The sequence below is a fragment of the Squalius cephalus genome (genome assembly GCF_949319135.1).
Source record: "Squalius cephalus genome assembly, chromosome: 18".
NCBI lineage: Eukaryota > Metazoa > Chordata > Actinopteri > Cypriniformes > Leuciscidae > Squalius > Squalius cephalus.
The window spans coordinates 14,153,515-14,167,810 of record NC_137139.1 but is presented as its reverse complement, the minus strand read 5'-3'; the positions used below and the strand labels follow the sequence as shown (position 1 = coordinate 14,167,810).

The 14,296-nt window shown below is 40.9% G+C and overlaps 4 protein-coding genes and 1 long non-coding RNA gene across 6 annotated transcripts in view; 2 read left to right on the top strand and 3 right to left on the bottom strand.

Moving 5' to 3' along the window:
• Positions 1 to 14,296, bottom strand: part of LOC307145649 (uncharacterized protein) — a 296,817-nt gene that overhangs the window by 111,161 nt on the left and 171,360 nt on the right. The gene's annotated exons all lie outside the window — the stretch shown is intronic.
• On the top strand, positions 1,729 to 3,662 carry LOC307146321. 2 transcript variants are annotated; one of them, XR_013819081.1, is made up of 5 exons: positions 1,729 to 1,915; positions 2,708 to 2,915; positions 3,002 to 3,077; positions 3,236 to 3,519; positions 3,594 to 3,662. It is a non-coding gene; the product is annotated as an uncharacterized lncRNA (long non-coding RNA). The 2 variants fall into 2 exon arrangements; XR_013819082.1 differs by lacking the exon at positions 1,729 to 1,915 and adding an exon at positions 2,363 to 2,499.
• LOC307145831 (uncharacterized protein) lies at positions 3,951 to 4,866 on the top strand (the record flags this gene model as incomplete). Its single annotated transcript, XM_079849425.1, has 5 exons — positions 3,951 to 4,021; positions 4,134 to 4,184; positions 4,268 to 4,473; positions 4,560 to 4,662; positions 4,761 to 4,866. Exons 3-5 carry the CDS (start codon positions 4,362 to 4,364, stop codon positions 4,864 to 4,866), a joined length of 321 nt encoding a protein of 106 aa, XP_079705551.1. The 5' UTR covers positions 3,951 to 4,021; positions 4,134 to 4,184; positions 4,268 to 4,361.
• Positions 4,886 to 7,337, bottom strand: LOC307145654 (uncharacterized protein). Its single transcript, XM_079849020.1, has 2 exons — positions 6,111 to 7,337; positions 4,886 to 6,055 (listed from the first exon to the last, which is right to left on the bottom strand). Exons 1-2 carry the CDS (start codon positions 7,272 to 7,274, stop codon positions 6,026 to 6,028), a joined length of 1,194 nt encoding a protein of 397 aa, XP_079705146.1. The 5' UTR covers positions 7,275 to 7,337; the 3' UTR covers positions 4,886 to 6,025.
• LOC307145830 (uncharacterized protein) lies at positions 7,723 to 11,550 on the bottom strand (the record flags this gene model as incomplete). Its single annotated transcript, XM_079849424.1, has 7 exons — positions 11,371 to 11,550; positions 10,699 to 10,817; positions 10,147 to 10,239; positions 9,797 to 9,888; positions 8,801 to 8,911; positions 8,448 to 8,727; positions 7,723 to 7,728 (listed from the first exon to the last, which is right to left on the bottom strand). The coding sequence occupies exons 4-7, from the start codon at positions 9,883 to 9,885 to the stop codon at positions 7,723 to 7,725; spliced, it is 486 nt and encodes a 161-aa protein (XP_079705550.1). The 5' UTR covers positions 9,886 to 9,888; positions 10,147 to 10,239; positions 10,699 to 10,817; positions 11,371 to 11,550.

Genomic DNA, 14,296 nt, shown 5'->3' with positions numbered 1-14,296 from the left:
TGCCTCATTTGACCTCAAACGAGTATCTACTGCGGCTACACAAATCAGGTAACCAATTGGACCTTATTTATACGTAATACTGCTCCATTGACCATACACTGGTCACTCCACTGCACACCTCAGATCACTTCCTCCTCACTCTTAGCCTCAACCTGCCTCAGAACCAGCACACACTCCTCCACATGTCACCTTTTGGCGAAACCTACGCTCTGCAATGGTTCAAGTCATACCTCAGGTAGGTTTTAGGGTGTCGTGGAGGGGTGAGGTGTCTACGTTGCAACATCTAGCAACTGGAGTGCTTTAGGGCTCAGTGCTTGGACCTCTTCATCTACATGTCATCACTAGGATCTGTCATTAAGAAACATGGCTTTTCCTATCACTGCTACGCTGATGACACACAACTCTACCTCTCATTTCAACCAGAGGATCTGACGGTAGCTGCTCATATCTCTGCCTGCCTGACAGACATTCCTGGCTGGATGAAGGACCACCACCTTCAACTAAACCTTGCAAAGACAAGAGCTGCTTGTGGTCCCGGCAAATCCAACACTTCGGCACAACTTCTCCATTCAGCTGGGTTCGTCATCCACAACTCCATCAAGATCAGCCAGGAACCTTGGAGATGTGATTGATGATTGATTGAACTTTAACAAATACTTGACAAATGCATTCACAACCTTGCAACTAGCTTATTGTACTTTAATACATAAAGCAATTCTTCCTTTCCATTCAACTTTTGGCCTGCAACAATAGAATAATAACAAACAAATAAATAAAATTGTTTAGCTTTTCACACCTTTTACATGACACTGTTTCTTCTCATGGGCATTTATTAAAATAAAATAAATAATCTACTACACTATTTCAGTATAATATCATTTCAGTCCCCCTTATGTTCTTGTATACTTTCCTTATGTTGGCTTCTAGGTCTCTAGCACCTTTATTTGACTTTGCTTTGCAGGTCTCTGCAGGTCATTTTGCTTTACACAGATCCCGACCGAAACGAAAACACAGGAATTTTCTCTGTAAATCATCTGAGAATTCACATTTGGGCTTTTTTTTATGCTGTTCAGGAGCCATGTGCCACTGTTGACAAGCAATCACTGCTCTGTCTCTTGGCTGTTGCCGTGGTGCTGAGGGTAATGACTAATGATTGAGATGCAGTTTGACCAATGTTTGCGTGTACATTACCGACCAACCAGTGGTGGCGTGAGAGAAGGCGGGACCTAAAGCAATGCAGAAACAGCGACTGTAAAAAGCAAAAGTCAAATCCCGGACATTTTGGGCGATCTAGAAATCACGGCCAGATGCATTTTTTAGGTCAAAAAAGAGGACATTCATATTTTAATTCCAAACACAATGACTTCAGTTTTTTCTTTGTTTAACTGAAGAAAGTTTTGGCACATCCAACTGTTAATTTCATCAATGCATTTGCACAGGGAGTCAATGGGGCTGTAGTCTTTAGGCTATAGGGCTATGGAATAAAATCACTTTCAAAAATAATCGTACGTAATTCAAAACATTTGTGTGTAATTTTAATATACTCGTGCGTAATTTAAAATTATTGTATGTAATTCTGTTTTTTGTCAGAGTTGGGTTCCAAAATCTACGGCCACGACGGTTTACAGATACGCGATTTTGTGTGTTTTTTAGAGTGCAACTCTAAATGACTGTGACAGTTTACAGACACAGCGCTTGTTTTCACAATAGCTCTGTTACACACACGACATGCGAATTACGACCATGAAGTGCGGTGTGCGAAACGACTGTCAAAAATACGTCATCAAGGTCACAGGCATTACTATCCGAGGGAAGATGAATCGAGCCAACGAAGTGCGCATGCGCCCCGCCAACGGTTTAAACCACTGGCGCCGAAATGGCGGATCAGCAGCCAAGCGCTCACTCCTCGTCTCAGGTAAGCTAATTATTATTATTTTTTTAATCTGACATGTTTAAGCAGGGGTCATCAAACTTGTTCCTGGAGGTCATGAGGTTAAACTCTGAAAGACACCGGCCGTCCAGGACCGAACTTGACGAGCCCTGTGTTTAAGGGTTAACGTTAGTTATAACTAATAACAGATACTATAACTTTAGTAGGTAAAATAAGCTCTCAGAGTACATGTAACGTTAGGTGCTTAAAGACGACAGTTGTTTAGGAGGTCATCACTGCAGCCTGTAGCGCGATGAGATAGGGCTACATAAAAGAATGAGCAATTTTAAGTGTTGACTTTCTAACAGCCGTGTTACGTGCACTGTACGTTAATACACAGGTCATGTAATATAAGTGTTCACTGTTTAAGTATTGAAGTCATATTTCATTGCTCATCAGGTTCCATTAGGTGACATCTTGAATACAGCCCAGAATCTGGTGTCGATGTTGACCAACACCTTAAGTGTTGGACAACCGAAAGTGGGGAACCAGTCCAATATCAGTGTACAGTCAGCAGAAGAAAGAAGGTCCAAGTCAAATGTGCAGTCAGTTCAGCAGGAAATGGCTAGGTGTGAGATTCAATGTAATTGTTGTTTTAATAAAATGTGTATATGTCTGTACTGCTGGAATATACAGTTTGTACAGTATATATATATATTTATTACATACTGTATATAAGTTTCATCACACATTAACATTACATCACATATATTAGTGTACATGTGAGTGTTCTCTATGTTCTAAACTGGCTCAAAATAAAAATGAAGTCCTTTTTAGGTCATTTCCTGGATTCTTCAGAAAGGAAGTGAGGGGTAAAAAACGTTTTGGACCATATAAACGGCCACAGAAAAGCTTTTTGATGGTTTTTTTTCTCCTTGACCAACAATATGAGAAAACGCCCAAAGGAGAGACAGAATTACAACTTACACTTGCAGGACTTGGGAGAAGATCATTAACTATAACCGAAAACATGACTCATTCAGAGGTAAGATCAATAATGTATTTTTTTCTTGGTTTTTTTGTGTTGGGTGAATTTCCTAACTTTGTTTTACTCTGCCTTTGATAATTAAGCTATCAGAGGTGCTTGTTAATGCATATCCAAAACTGGCAAAAATCTGCGGAGGATGGTTGCTGCACAAGTGCTCAGGTATGTAGAATCGTTTTGAAAAATGTTTCCTAACCTCTTAATACTTATGTGAATTGAAATCATACGCGTTTATAGATATCAGATGGATTTTATCTGTTAAATATTTTTGGTGTATTGTCTATTTATTTCTATATTCTGTTAAATACTTTGAATCATAGGTGGAGGTGGTCAACGGAAATTGACTGTCATCCCTCCTGACCCTGATGGGTATAATGGACAGCAATTAAAAACCATGAGCAGCAATGGAAAGAGCACAATGTATGTAGTTCCTCTGCAAGAGCAAATTGACACAACTCCATTACCACCTGATGCCAGGGAATTTGAAAAAATGCCCAAAGCTCAGTGTGCACTCTGCAGCAAAATGGTTCCCCTTCAGTGCCTTCCAGTACACATAAAACACTGTAAGATGGAACATGTGGATCTGTGTATCTCAAGTGATGATGTAAGTCTAGGTGTTTATTTTAGTCATCAGTGAGCTCTAAAAACAAGGTTGATGAGTTTTTGTTTTATTTCCAGTCGATGGAGAAGTCCCCAGACTCCCCACAAGAAGATAATTCAACTTCTATTGACACTTGGAAAGAGGCGTGTTTTAAAAAAAAAAAAAAAAAAAAAATTATACTGATCTTTTTTTTTTTGATTTAATAAGCTCTGAAAACACAATTTTAATGTGATTTTTACGTTTTCAGGAATTGGAAAAGTCACCAGATATTGAAAGCTGTGCTTCAAATATAAATGAAGTCTGGACAGAGAAGGTGAAAAGGATATTTATGTGTTAAAAAATATATGAATTTTCAGTTTATGGTTTATGCATGGTTCCTAAACGATTGTTTGTGTGTAATTTAACTCAGTATTTTAATGTCACATCATACTGCTGAGTGTCCACTGTGCAAGAAAACCTTTGACAGTGATATTATAGAGATACATGCAGCCAACTGTGGATTACGGTAAATTACTAAATAGTTTAGTGTCACTTATCTAATATTAATCATTTAAATGTTTCCTATCCAGCAATTTGAAATATTAAAGCATTTAATTTTTGTTTTTGTTTGTGTGCAGAACTGCAGAATATGATGATAAATTCAGTGACCCAATAAATACACTTCAAAGGTAAAAATGGTATATTAAGAAAGTGTTTGTTTTGCTTTGCTGGTACATTTCATGTTTCGTTTCTGTTTATTTCTATTACAAAGTTCTGGGGAGATTCTGAATTGGATCGGCAGTAAAGTTGATCAAACCAACACCTTTTCCATCTGCATTTCTCGGAATGACATCTACAACCGAGGAATGCAGCAGTGGCAGCGCCAAAAGAAATCGTCACCAAAAGACAGACTAAAGGTTACCTTTTTTGGAGAAGCTGGGGTTGACTCTGGTGCTCTTAGCAAGGAGTTCTTAACAGGTATAATTAATTTAGTTTATTATAAAATGTATGTTTTATATTTTAAAGTCAGTTCAGATTTTAAACCGGTTGTATTTGTTGTCTAGAAATGATTGCAGAGATTGAAACAAGACTTTTTATCGCTGGTGTAGATAAAAAAGGGAAAAATCCAGTCTATTGTCTCAACAGCTTGGATCGTAACTACTTCAGGTATGCAAGATTTGATCAGTTAACATTTTTCAACATGTTTCAATAAACCTTTTTGGTTGATTCAAGGTTTTTTTTTATCCACTGTGGTATGGTATTAGAAGTGCAGGAGAAATTATGGCTGTCAGTCTAGCACAAGGAGGACCACCGCCGTTTTTTTTGCGAGAATTCATCTTCCAGAATCTGACAGTAAGTTTTTGGAGTTAATATTTAGTCCATCTCCTACCCTGAAGTCCATTTTACTGTCAGATTCTGGAAGATGAATTCTTCAAACAGTGGTAGAAGAGGATGTGGTGCTGGTCCTTCAAGAGTCACTCTCAATGTTATGATGATGAGGAAGGAGAACCCAGGCGCAGACAAAGTACACTAAACACGATTTATTATAGGCAAAAAAGGGGAAAACAAAACCCACGAGGGGGTGAAACAAGGCAGGATGAACTACAAAGACAGAAAACACTAGACTAACACTCAGACGATAAACTTAGATAATAAAGACAGGATCAAAAACTTCTAACTAGACAAGACTTTCTTCAGGTAACTCACGGGGGTATCAGACAAGGATAGACAATGTACCGACACAGGACAGCAAACACAAGGGGATTAAATGGGGATCAAACTAATCAGGAACACAGGTGAAAGCAACAATCTAATAATTACAAGATGAGATAACAAGGGGGCGGGGCAAGAGAACGAGACAACACAAGCACATGGCACAAACAAAAGGCCATGTGCTTGCACACAAAACACGGGTCTGTCATGATTCTGCCTCAAGACTAAAGAAAATCACGGACACGAGTGCAGAATCATGACAGAACCCCTCCCTCAAGGAGCGGCTTCCAGACGCTCCTCAAGGGAACATCAAACGCGGGACAAGACGGACTGAGACATAGACACGAACCAACAAAACATGACAAATACTAACAACGGCAAACATGAATAAACAATTGCAGGGTTGGGGTGAAAAATCAAAAACAACAGACAAGGCAGAGGAGGTGGAGACAACACAGAGTTCATGGGGGAATGTCCAGGGTGGATGGGAGGACTGGGGGGAAACACAAAGTCCTTGGGGGGCAGTCCAGGGTGAACAGGCGGGTCAGGGGTCTTGGGTCTTCGGGATGAGGGTGTGGGCTGCGGGCAACGGGTCCGGGCAGGTTTGGGTGGGGACACACGAGGAGCAGTCTTAGGAGAAACAGACCGGGGTGAAGTGGTGACAGGGGTGTCCGGGGAAACAAACAGAGGTCGGGTGACAGCTGGTACGGGGCTGGACAAATTAGTTGGGACAGGGCTGGACACAGACATCCTCCAGTCAGTTGGGACAGGGCTGGACACATTAGTTGGGACAGGACTGGACACAGACATCCTCCTGTCAGCTGGGACAGGACTGGACACAGACATCCTCCTGTCAGCTGGGACAGGACTGGACACATCTGCTGGGACAGGACTGGACACACTGCTGGGACAGGACTGGACACATCTGCTGGGACAGGACTGGACACATCTGCTGGGACAGGACTGGACACATCTGCTGGGACAGGACTGGACACATCTGCTGGGACAGGACTGGACACATCTGCTGGGACAGGACTGGACACATCTGCTGGGACAGGACTGGACACATCTGCTGGGACAGGACTGGACACATCTGCTGGGACAGGACTGGACACATCTGCTGGGACAGGACTGGACACATTAGCAGGAACAGTGCAAGCGGTGGCTGACTTAGGAACAGCGCTCTGAGTGGCTGGCCTCAGATCAACACTGGCTGCAGCAGACTGGGGTACGGCGCTCACAGACTCAGGACAAGACATGGCGGGGACTTCAAGGATTTGGACAAGACGTTTTAAGTATTGAGACAATGCATCGGCAACAACGAGGACAGGCATCTTCTGAGAAGCAGAAACCGACCGCAAGACAGCTTCAGCAGCTGAATCGGCCGCTGCTCTCTCTACAGCACACACGACTGCGGGCTCGGGAACAGCGCTTGCAGTGGCGGGCTCTGGAACAGCGCTTGCAGGAGCGGGCTCTGGAACAGCGCTTGCAGGAGCGGGCTCTGGAACAGCGCTTGCAGGAGCGGGCTCTGGAACAGCGCTTGCAGGAGCGGGCTCTGGAGCAGCGCTTGCAGGAGCGGGCTCTGGAACAGCGCTTGCAGGAGCGGGCTCTGGAACAGCGCTTGCAGGAGCGGGCTCTGGAACAGCGCTTGGGACAGCTAGAGATGAAGAGCGAGAGGCTCCCTTTCTCCTCTTCTTTCTCCTTGAACGCGAAGCCGAATCTGTAGCTGGGCTAGCGACCAGTTGGAGATGTTCAGCTGGAATCGTAACAGGAGCAGGGATGGCGTTCTCGGGCAGCGCTGACTCGGTCGAGGAAGACTCAGACGGGGAATCCCAGGAAACTCGTCTCCCTCGTTTACCACGGAGAACAATGGGAACAGAAGAGGCCTCAGGAGAAGAAGTGGAACTAGCCTTATCACCAAGGGCAATAACGGCCAGGACGCGACCCTCTGGGATCACAGGAAGCTTGGCAGAAGGTGGAGAGGACAACCACCATTGTTCCCGGAGCTCCGACTGCCACTTGAGAAGAGACACACTGTCTGCTGGGTTCAATGATGGTCGGTACATTCTGTTATGATGATGAGGAAGGAGAACCCAGGCGCAGACAAAGTACACTAAACACGATTTATTATAGGCAAAAAAGGGGAAAACAAAACCCACGAGGGGGTGAAACAAGGCAGGATGAACTACAAAGACAGAAAACACTAGACTAACACTCAGACGATAAACTTAGACAATAAAGACAGGATCAAAAACTTCTAACTAGACAAGACTTTCTTCAGGTAACTCACGGGGGTATCAGACAAGGATAGACAATGTACCGACACAGGACAGCAAACACAAGGGGATTAAATGGGGATCAAACTAATCAGGAACACAGGTGAAAGCAACAATCTAATAATTACAAGATGAGATAACAAGGGGGCGGGGCAAGAGAACGAGACAACACAAGCACATGGCACAAACAAAAGGCCATGTGCTTGCACACAAAACACGGGTCTGTCATGATTCTGCCTCAAGACTAAAGAAAATCACGGACACGAGTGCAGAATCATGACACTCAATCTGTCTGTCTATAAAGCCTATAAAAAAACAGTCTTCATGTATTTCACAACACTTCAGCTTGTGATTCTTATTAAGAGGGGGTCATTTTTAGGATTCTTTACCTAACCTAAGTCTCTGAGATCCTGACACCTTGCTCTTCTGGAGACTCCAGGTAGGCTGCAGTTCTGGAAAATGGTGGCGCTGGAGACTAAAGGGTTCCTGATGGTTTCACACTTAATTCTTCACCTTAATTCTTAATTCTTTTGCAGTTAACATGTGTATTTTCTTCTCCACCTGTTTTTGTCTGACCCTGCTGACCTTATGAGCATTTCACTGTCCAATGGTCATGCCTTAACTGCAATCTCTAGTATTGCATTAGTATTGTATCCTTCTCATGGGGATTTAATATCTTTAAAGAGTTAAATCTCTTTTTTGGCTTGTTTTATCTGTAAAAGAAAACTTGCCTAATAATTCTGCACACCTGAATTAAAGGCATTTTTCATTTCCAGCCTTCATGAACAATTATATATCACTTATAAATGATTAAATACAAAATGAATAGTAGTTAAGATTAATATGGTTTGGAATTGGCAAAATGTGCCTGGGAATAAAATATGATCAGAAACTCAACGTGCCTAATAATTCTGCACGCCCTGTATAACTTGAAGGCATAGAAAATCAATTAAAAAAACAAACCTGAAAACTCTCTTCATTGTCTCCAGATGAGTTGTGCATGTGTCCCATTATCCACATCTGGTTAGGGGTGAGCCCATTTTCAGACCGTAATGGATGATTGTCCCAGCCTTCAGAAAAACTGTGGAGGTCACGCTTCAGACGTGGGAGGAAGACGTAATGTGCACAAAACACATGAAGGGAATCTGACAAGTCCAACAAGCCATCTTCCTCAAGGCTGTGAAGTATTTCGTAATACAGCTGTGTTACGCTGACCCAGACGTCTCGCCACAGGCGTTCAATTCTAGAGAATACAAAATGTATCGATTAAAAATGATAAATTACACGATAGTGTGACATCCTAACTTGTTTATTACCTCTGATTATGTACGCTTTTCCCAGCAATGAAGCTTCCTCTTCCAGTCCCTTTCACACGAAACATGGTTTCTGCAATGGCCACATTTTCCACACCTTCATCACCCCGGACCCTGAAATGGAGGGGTGAAGGGAGAGGTTAAATCTGCTTGACTGCCATAATGTTAAGAAAATACAAATAAACATGTTTACTCATCCGTCCCTCCCGAACCTATAACAGAAGTGTCCTTCCTGGGTCAAAATGACCCGAGGGCCAGAAATCTTAGATTCCATTTTTATAATTTATTTCTAAATATTTATGTAGGTTTTTCTATTATTTTTGGGTGATTTTTATTATATTTACCTTTTATTCCTCTTTATACCTTTTATACCTATTTTTCTTATTTTTTTAAGAAAAATATGAATTAGAACCTAAACATGTGTGTGTACATTCATACAATTTCATAAATATAAATATATTTGAAAAAATATAACTATGATATAAACTCAGTCTCTCAAATGTAACTGTTAAGTCAAAAAAAAAAGGAAAAATGACAGTCATATCCCAGCAGAAACATGAAACATTATAATATGTTCTATTGGAGTGTGTGTATCGTGCGTGTTTTCTGCATTGGGGATATTCTGTAGTCTCAGCCCTTCATTTGGGTATAAATCTTTGTCTCAGATTTTGTATATCAAAAAAAAAGAAAAAAAAAAAAAGTTGTTTTCTCGTAAATTCCATTCATTCCTATGTGGGTCAAAATGACCCACGAGGGACCCTTTTGTTACTTTTTTATTGCACCCATTTAAACTCCTCAAATCCACTCAGTTGTGTGTGTGTGTGTGTGTGTGTGTATTCCTGGTGCAAGTATGACAAAAGTAAAGAAATCTTAGACCGGTACGATCAACACACAATTTTTATATTGTTTGGAAAATCAGTTTTGGGTCAAAATGACCTGAGGGATGAGGGTTTAACTAAACGCAAGGAAGTGAGGAACAGAAAAACAATTTTCTCCTACCTTGAAGGCCAACCATGTTTTTGCACAGACTGGAGAAAGAATGATAAGGCAGTGCTTGAACGGTTGTTTGTTGCTGGTTCCAGGTACATGATCTATACCAAAAAACAAATAAATGTAATACATTAAATCATTCAATACATTCAAACACAGATAGATGGTCAGATTATAGATAGATAAGTAATATTATGACTGATAGATAGATTCCACTGGGTTGGAAATAAATGTGTTTACCTTTCGTGAGAACCCATCTATCCCACCAAATATGATGATGTTGTACCTTTAAAGTAAAACCATGTTAAACGTAATATTGCATAACATTACACTTTCGGAGGTAAAATATAAGACCATACCTTATGAGCTTGTGGTTCGTGTCAATATGGATTAAGGACAGTGGACTTTGAACAAAATATGACCTCCTGACAATACACCCCAGCTGGGTCATCCTTTCCAGAATTCCAGGGGCATCCACTCTGTGCATGGATTCTTTTATGCGGTTCCATTGAACTCTGTGTCCGTCTGCTTGCAGGCAGCCTTTTATCATCCTATATCCAGCATTTGGTAGTCTTCTTTTGATGGCCAAAATGGCATTATCCAATTCATTGTCAGACATGGTGCTATATGTAGTTTTTACAGATAAACCCAAGTCACGCATTCGGCGGAAGATTGTTGACTGGCTTACTCCTAAAATGTTCGCAATACAAGAAACTGGTAAAGACATCTCTATAAGACGGGACAGCATTTCCTCGGAAACAATAAACTTAGGTCGACCTCGTCCACCACCACATTCCCTTGTAAGAACTGGGGCCACCTCTTGGGAAAGAGCTGCATGAATTTTTTGTTGCAAATCCATGAGGGTCTCCAAAATATCATTTGGCACATCAAAGATAGTGGAGGCTGATGACAAAATAAACACTTCTTGATTGATAACATACTGAAAATAGTCCAAGTCCAGCTGATGACCATCTAAAACTGCACTTATTCGTGACCGGAGGCGTTCTAGTAGGTGCGTCATCAGCGGTCCCTGTAAGTCAAATTACACTGACATTAATATTGCTTAGACAAAATTCTCTCTTTTATTGTAGTCCAGTCATTTTAAGCCAAAATGGGGGTCAACCTTGAACAAATTGCAACAGAAGCAAACTCAACTGATTTTGTATCATCAATATGTCCCGAGTAAGGAAAAAAAAAACCCAGAAGAATCCTATTAGGGGAAAGTTTCGAAAAAGACCCAAATATATCCTATTCATACGCCTATTCATTCTTTTTCTCATGTGAATAGGGTAAAAATTGTAACCTTTAGATATCACCATGAAAATGACTGAGTTGATTACTTACATCAAGACAAACAAAAAATGTATTACAAGTTTTTTTTAAATTGTTTGTTAACATGGACAAACGGTGCATAATCTAATTATGTATGTGCTAATTTGCATAAATATCACAACAGGTCTAAACATTGGGTAAAGCCAGGCGAAAATGTCTTGTTGAAGGAACAAGGAACAAGTCTCCAGGAACAAGTTTGATGACCCCTGCTTAAACATGTCAGATTAAAAAAATAATAATAATTAGCTTACCTGAGACGAGGAGTGAGCGCTTGGCTGCTGATCCGCCATTTCGGCGCCAGTGGTTTAAACCGTTGGCGGGGCGCATGCGCACTTCGTTGGCTCGATTCATCTTCCCTCGGATAGTAATGCCTGTGACCTTGATGACGTATTTTTGACAGTCGTTTCGCACACCGCACTTCATGGTCGTAATTCGCATGTCGTGTGTGTAACAGAGCTATTGTGAAAACAAGCGCTGTGTCTGTAAACTGTCACAGTCGTTTAGAGTTGCACTCTAAAAAACACACAAAATCGCGTATCTGTAAACCGTCGTGGCCGTAGATTTTGGAACCCAACTCTGACAAAAAACAGAATTACATACAATAATTTTAAATTACGCACGAGTATATTAAAATTACACACAAATGTTTTGAATTACGTACGATTATTTTTGAAAGTGATTTTATTCCATATAGGGCTAAGTAAATCTCGATGTCGTCTGCATAGCTGTGGTAAGCAATTTGGTTCTTTCTCATTATTTGGCTCAGTGGGAGCATATACAGGTTGAACAGGAGCGGTGCGAGAATTGAGCCTTGAGGGACTCCACATGTCATGGTTGTCCACTCAGACTTATAGTCACCTATATTCACATAATAACCTCTCCCTTCTAAGTATGACCTGAACCATTTTAGGACTATCCCAGAAAGCCTGACACAGTTTTCCAGCCTGCCAAGAAGTACGTTGTAATCGACAGTGTCAAATGCAGCACTGAGGTCGAGTAGTACCAGCACTGATGTTTTGCCTGTATTTGTACTGAGGCAAATATCATTTATTATCTTTATGAGCACTGTCTCTGTGCTGTTATGCGGTCGGAAACAAATTGAAAAGTATCCATTCGAGCTTAAGAATTTGTTCAGCTGATTGAAAACAACTTTTTCAATGATCTTGCCTAAAGGAAGAGTTGTGATTGGTCTGTAGTTGCTCAATATGGTGTTATTCAGATTGCTCTTTTTCAGAAGGGGCTTAACAACTGCAGTTTTCAGGGAGTTTGGAAGAGTTTACAATATATTGAATAATACATAAGGAATTGCCGCTTTATATATTGTATATTGAAAAATATATTTACAATATATTTACGCTGTAAAATATCATTAGATGAGTGTACATGTGGAAAAAGTTGTTAATACAAAGACAATGATAGACTGTGCACTTATTTGTATTAGTTAAACTGCAAATGCTTTGTGCATGTCTGAAACTTAACTGAATAAAGAATAAAAAAAAAAAAAAAAACCTCCAATACAGTTATTGCCTTTTAGATAAAGCAACATCCAGCATATTCTCAATGTTTCTTGGTCTTCTGCTGGACTAAAGCACAGGCTCTGCTCTTCAGCACAATGGTGACTCACAAAACCCCACAAAAGCCTCTCCTTACAGCAGTGTTTATTTTGACACCAAATTTTGATTTAGTTTTAGTCATAGTCTTTTGACTAAAATGCCATTTAGTTTTAGTCATATTTTAGTCATCTGAATTGTTTTAGTTTTAGTCGACGAAATACAATAAGATTTTAGTCGACTACATCTACAGTAGATTTAGTCGACTAAAATATAATGGGTTTAAATTTAAATGCATTTATTTAGAATTTCTCTAAAATTTCCAAACCCATATACTCCCGGAGAAAACATATTAAAGGGATAGTTCACTTTGAAATGAAATTTTGGTATGTTTTAGCTTACCTCAAGGGCATCCAAGATGTAGGTGTCTTTTTTTCCGCAGTAGTTTCAATTTTGACATTTTTAGGTCAAACCGTTTTTGTCTCTCAGTCATTTGATGCAGGTCTATAGACACTGTCTCAAAGAGCATGCACAGAGTCCAAATTAAAACAATTCCCCATCGTCCAAATTAAACAATTCCCCATCGTAAGTACACATTGATGGCCTAAGACACGAAATGAGCTGTTTGTGTGAGAAAACGAACAGTATTTATATCGTTTTTAGCTCTTATACACAGCCACGTCCAAGTGATCTGAGGGCGCTCGCGCATCCTGGTGTGTGACGTGTGCGCAGACTGGTGCATAGATATATACACTAGATGTCGCCTTGTCTACGGCAGTTCATTGGAACGAATGTCTTTAAGGCGACATCTAGTGTATATATATCTATACTGCGCCCTCAGATCAGATCACGTGGCCTGCATTCTGACAGCGCTTAATGTAGAGTAGCAGCTAGACTAGCACTGGATACCACTAACACGTGAGTAAGTTGGTGATACTTGAAAGCATAATTGAAATGATAAGATTATATTATCTTCGCACTCAGTTTAATCGCGAGTCAGGTCTAGACCAAAAAAACTCTCCGACCCTCCCGGTTTTCGAGATATCCACACAAAACCGCTTCTCCCCTCTTCGCGAAACAGAACGCGATGCTGTGATCATCGGCGATTCCATCGTTCGACACGTACACGCTACGTTAAATAAAAGTAAGGTGCATAGTCACTGCTTTCCTGGTGCTCGTGTTTCTGAAATCGCTTCTCGCGTTCCCGAGATTCTGAACGAGCGCGTCGGAACTGTGGTCCTGCACGCGGGAGTGAACGACATCAGGCTGCGCCAGACGGAGGTTCTGAAGAAAGACTTCAGGAATCTGATCGATACGGTACGCAGCACATCGCCTGAAATAAAGATCATTGTGTCAGGACCGCTTCCCACGTACCGACTAGGTCATGAAAAGTTTAGTAGATTATTCGCGCTAAATGAATGGTTAATGTCATGGTGCAATGAGCAGAAACTGCTCTTTGTAAATAATTGGAATCTGTTTTGGGAGCGTCCTGTCTCATTATCCTAAGTTACATGTGTGAACGATATTTTATATTACATTTGTGTTACGTTTATAGTTTAAGCTAACGTTAGCATTCTTAAATGATGTTCTGTCATAACTGGCGAGAGCTGGAGGGCAAAACACTGAA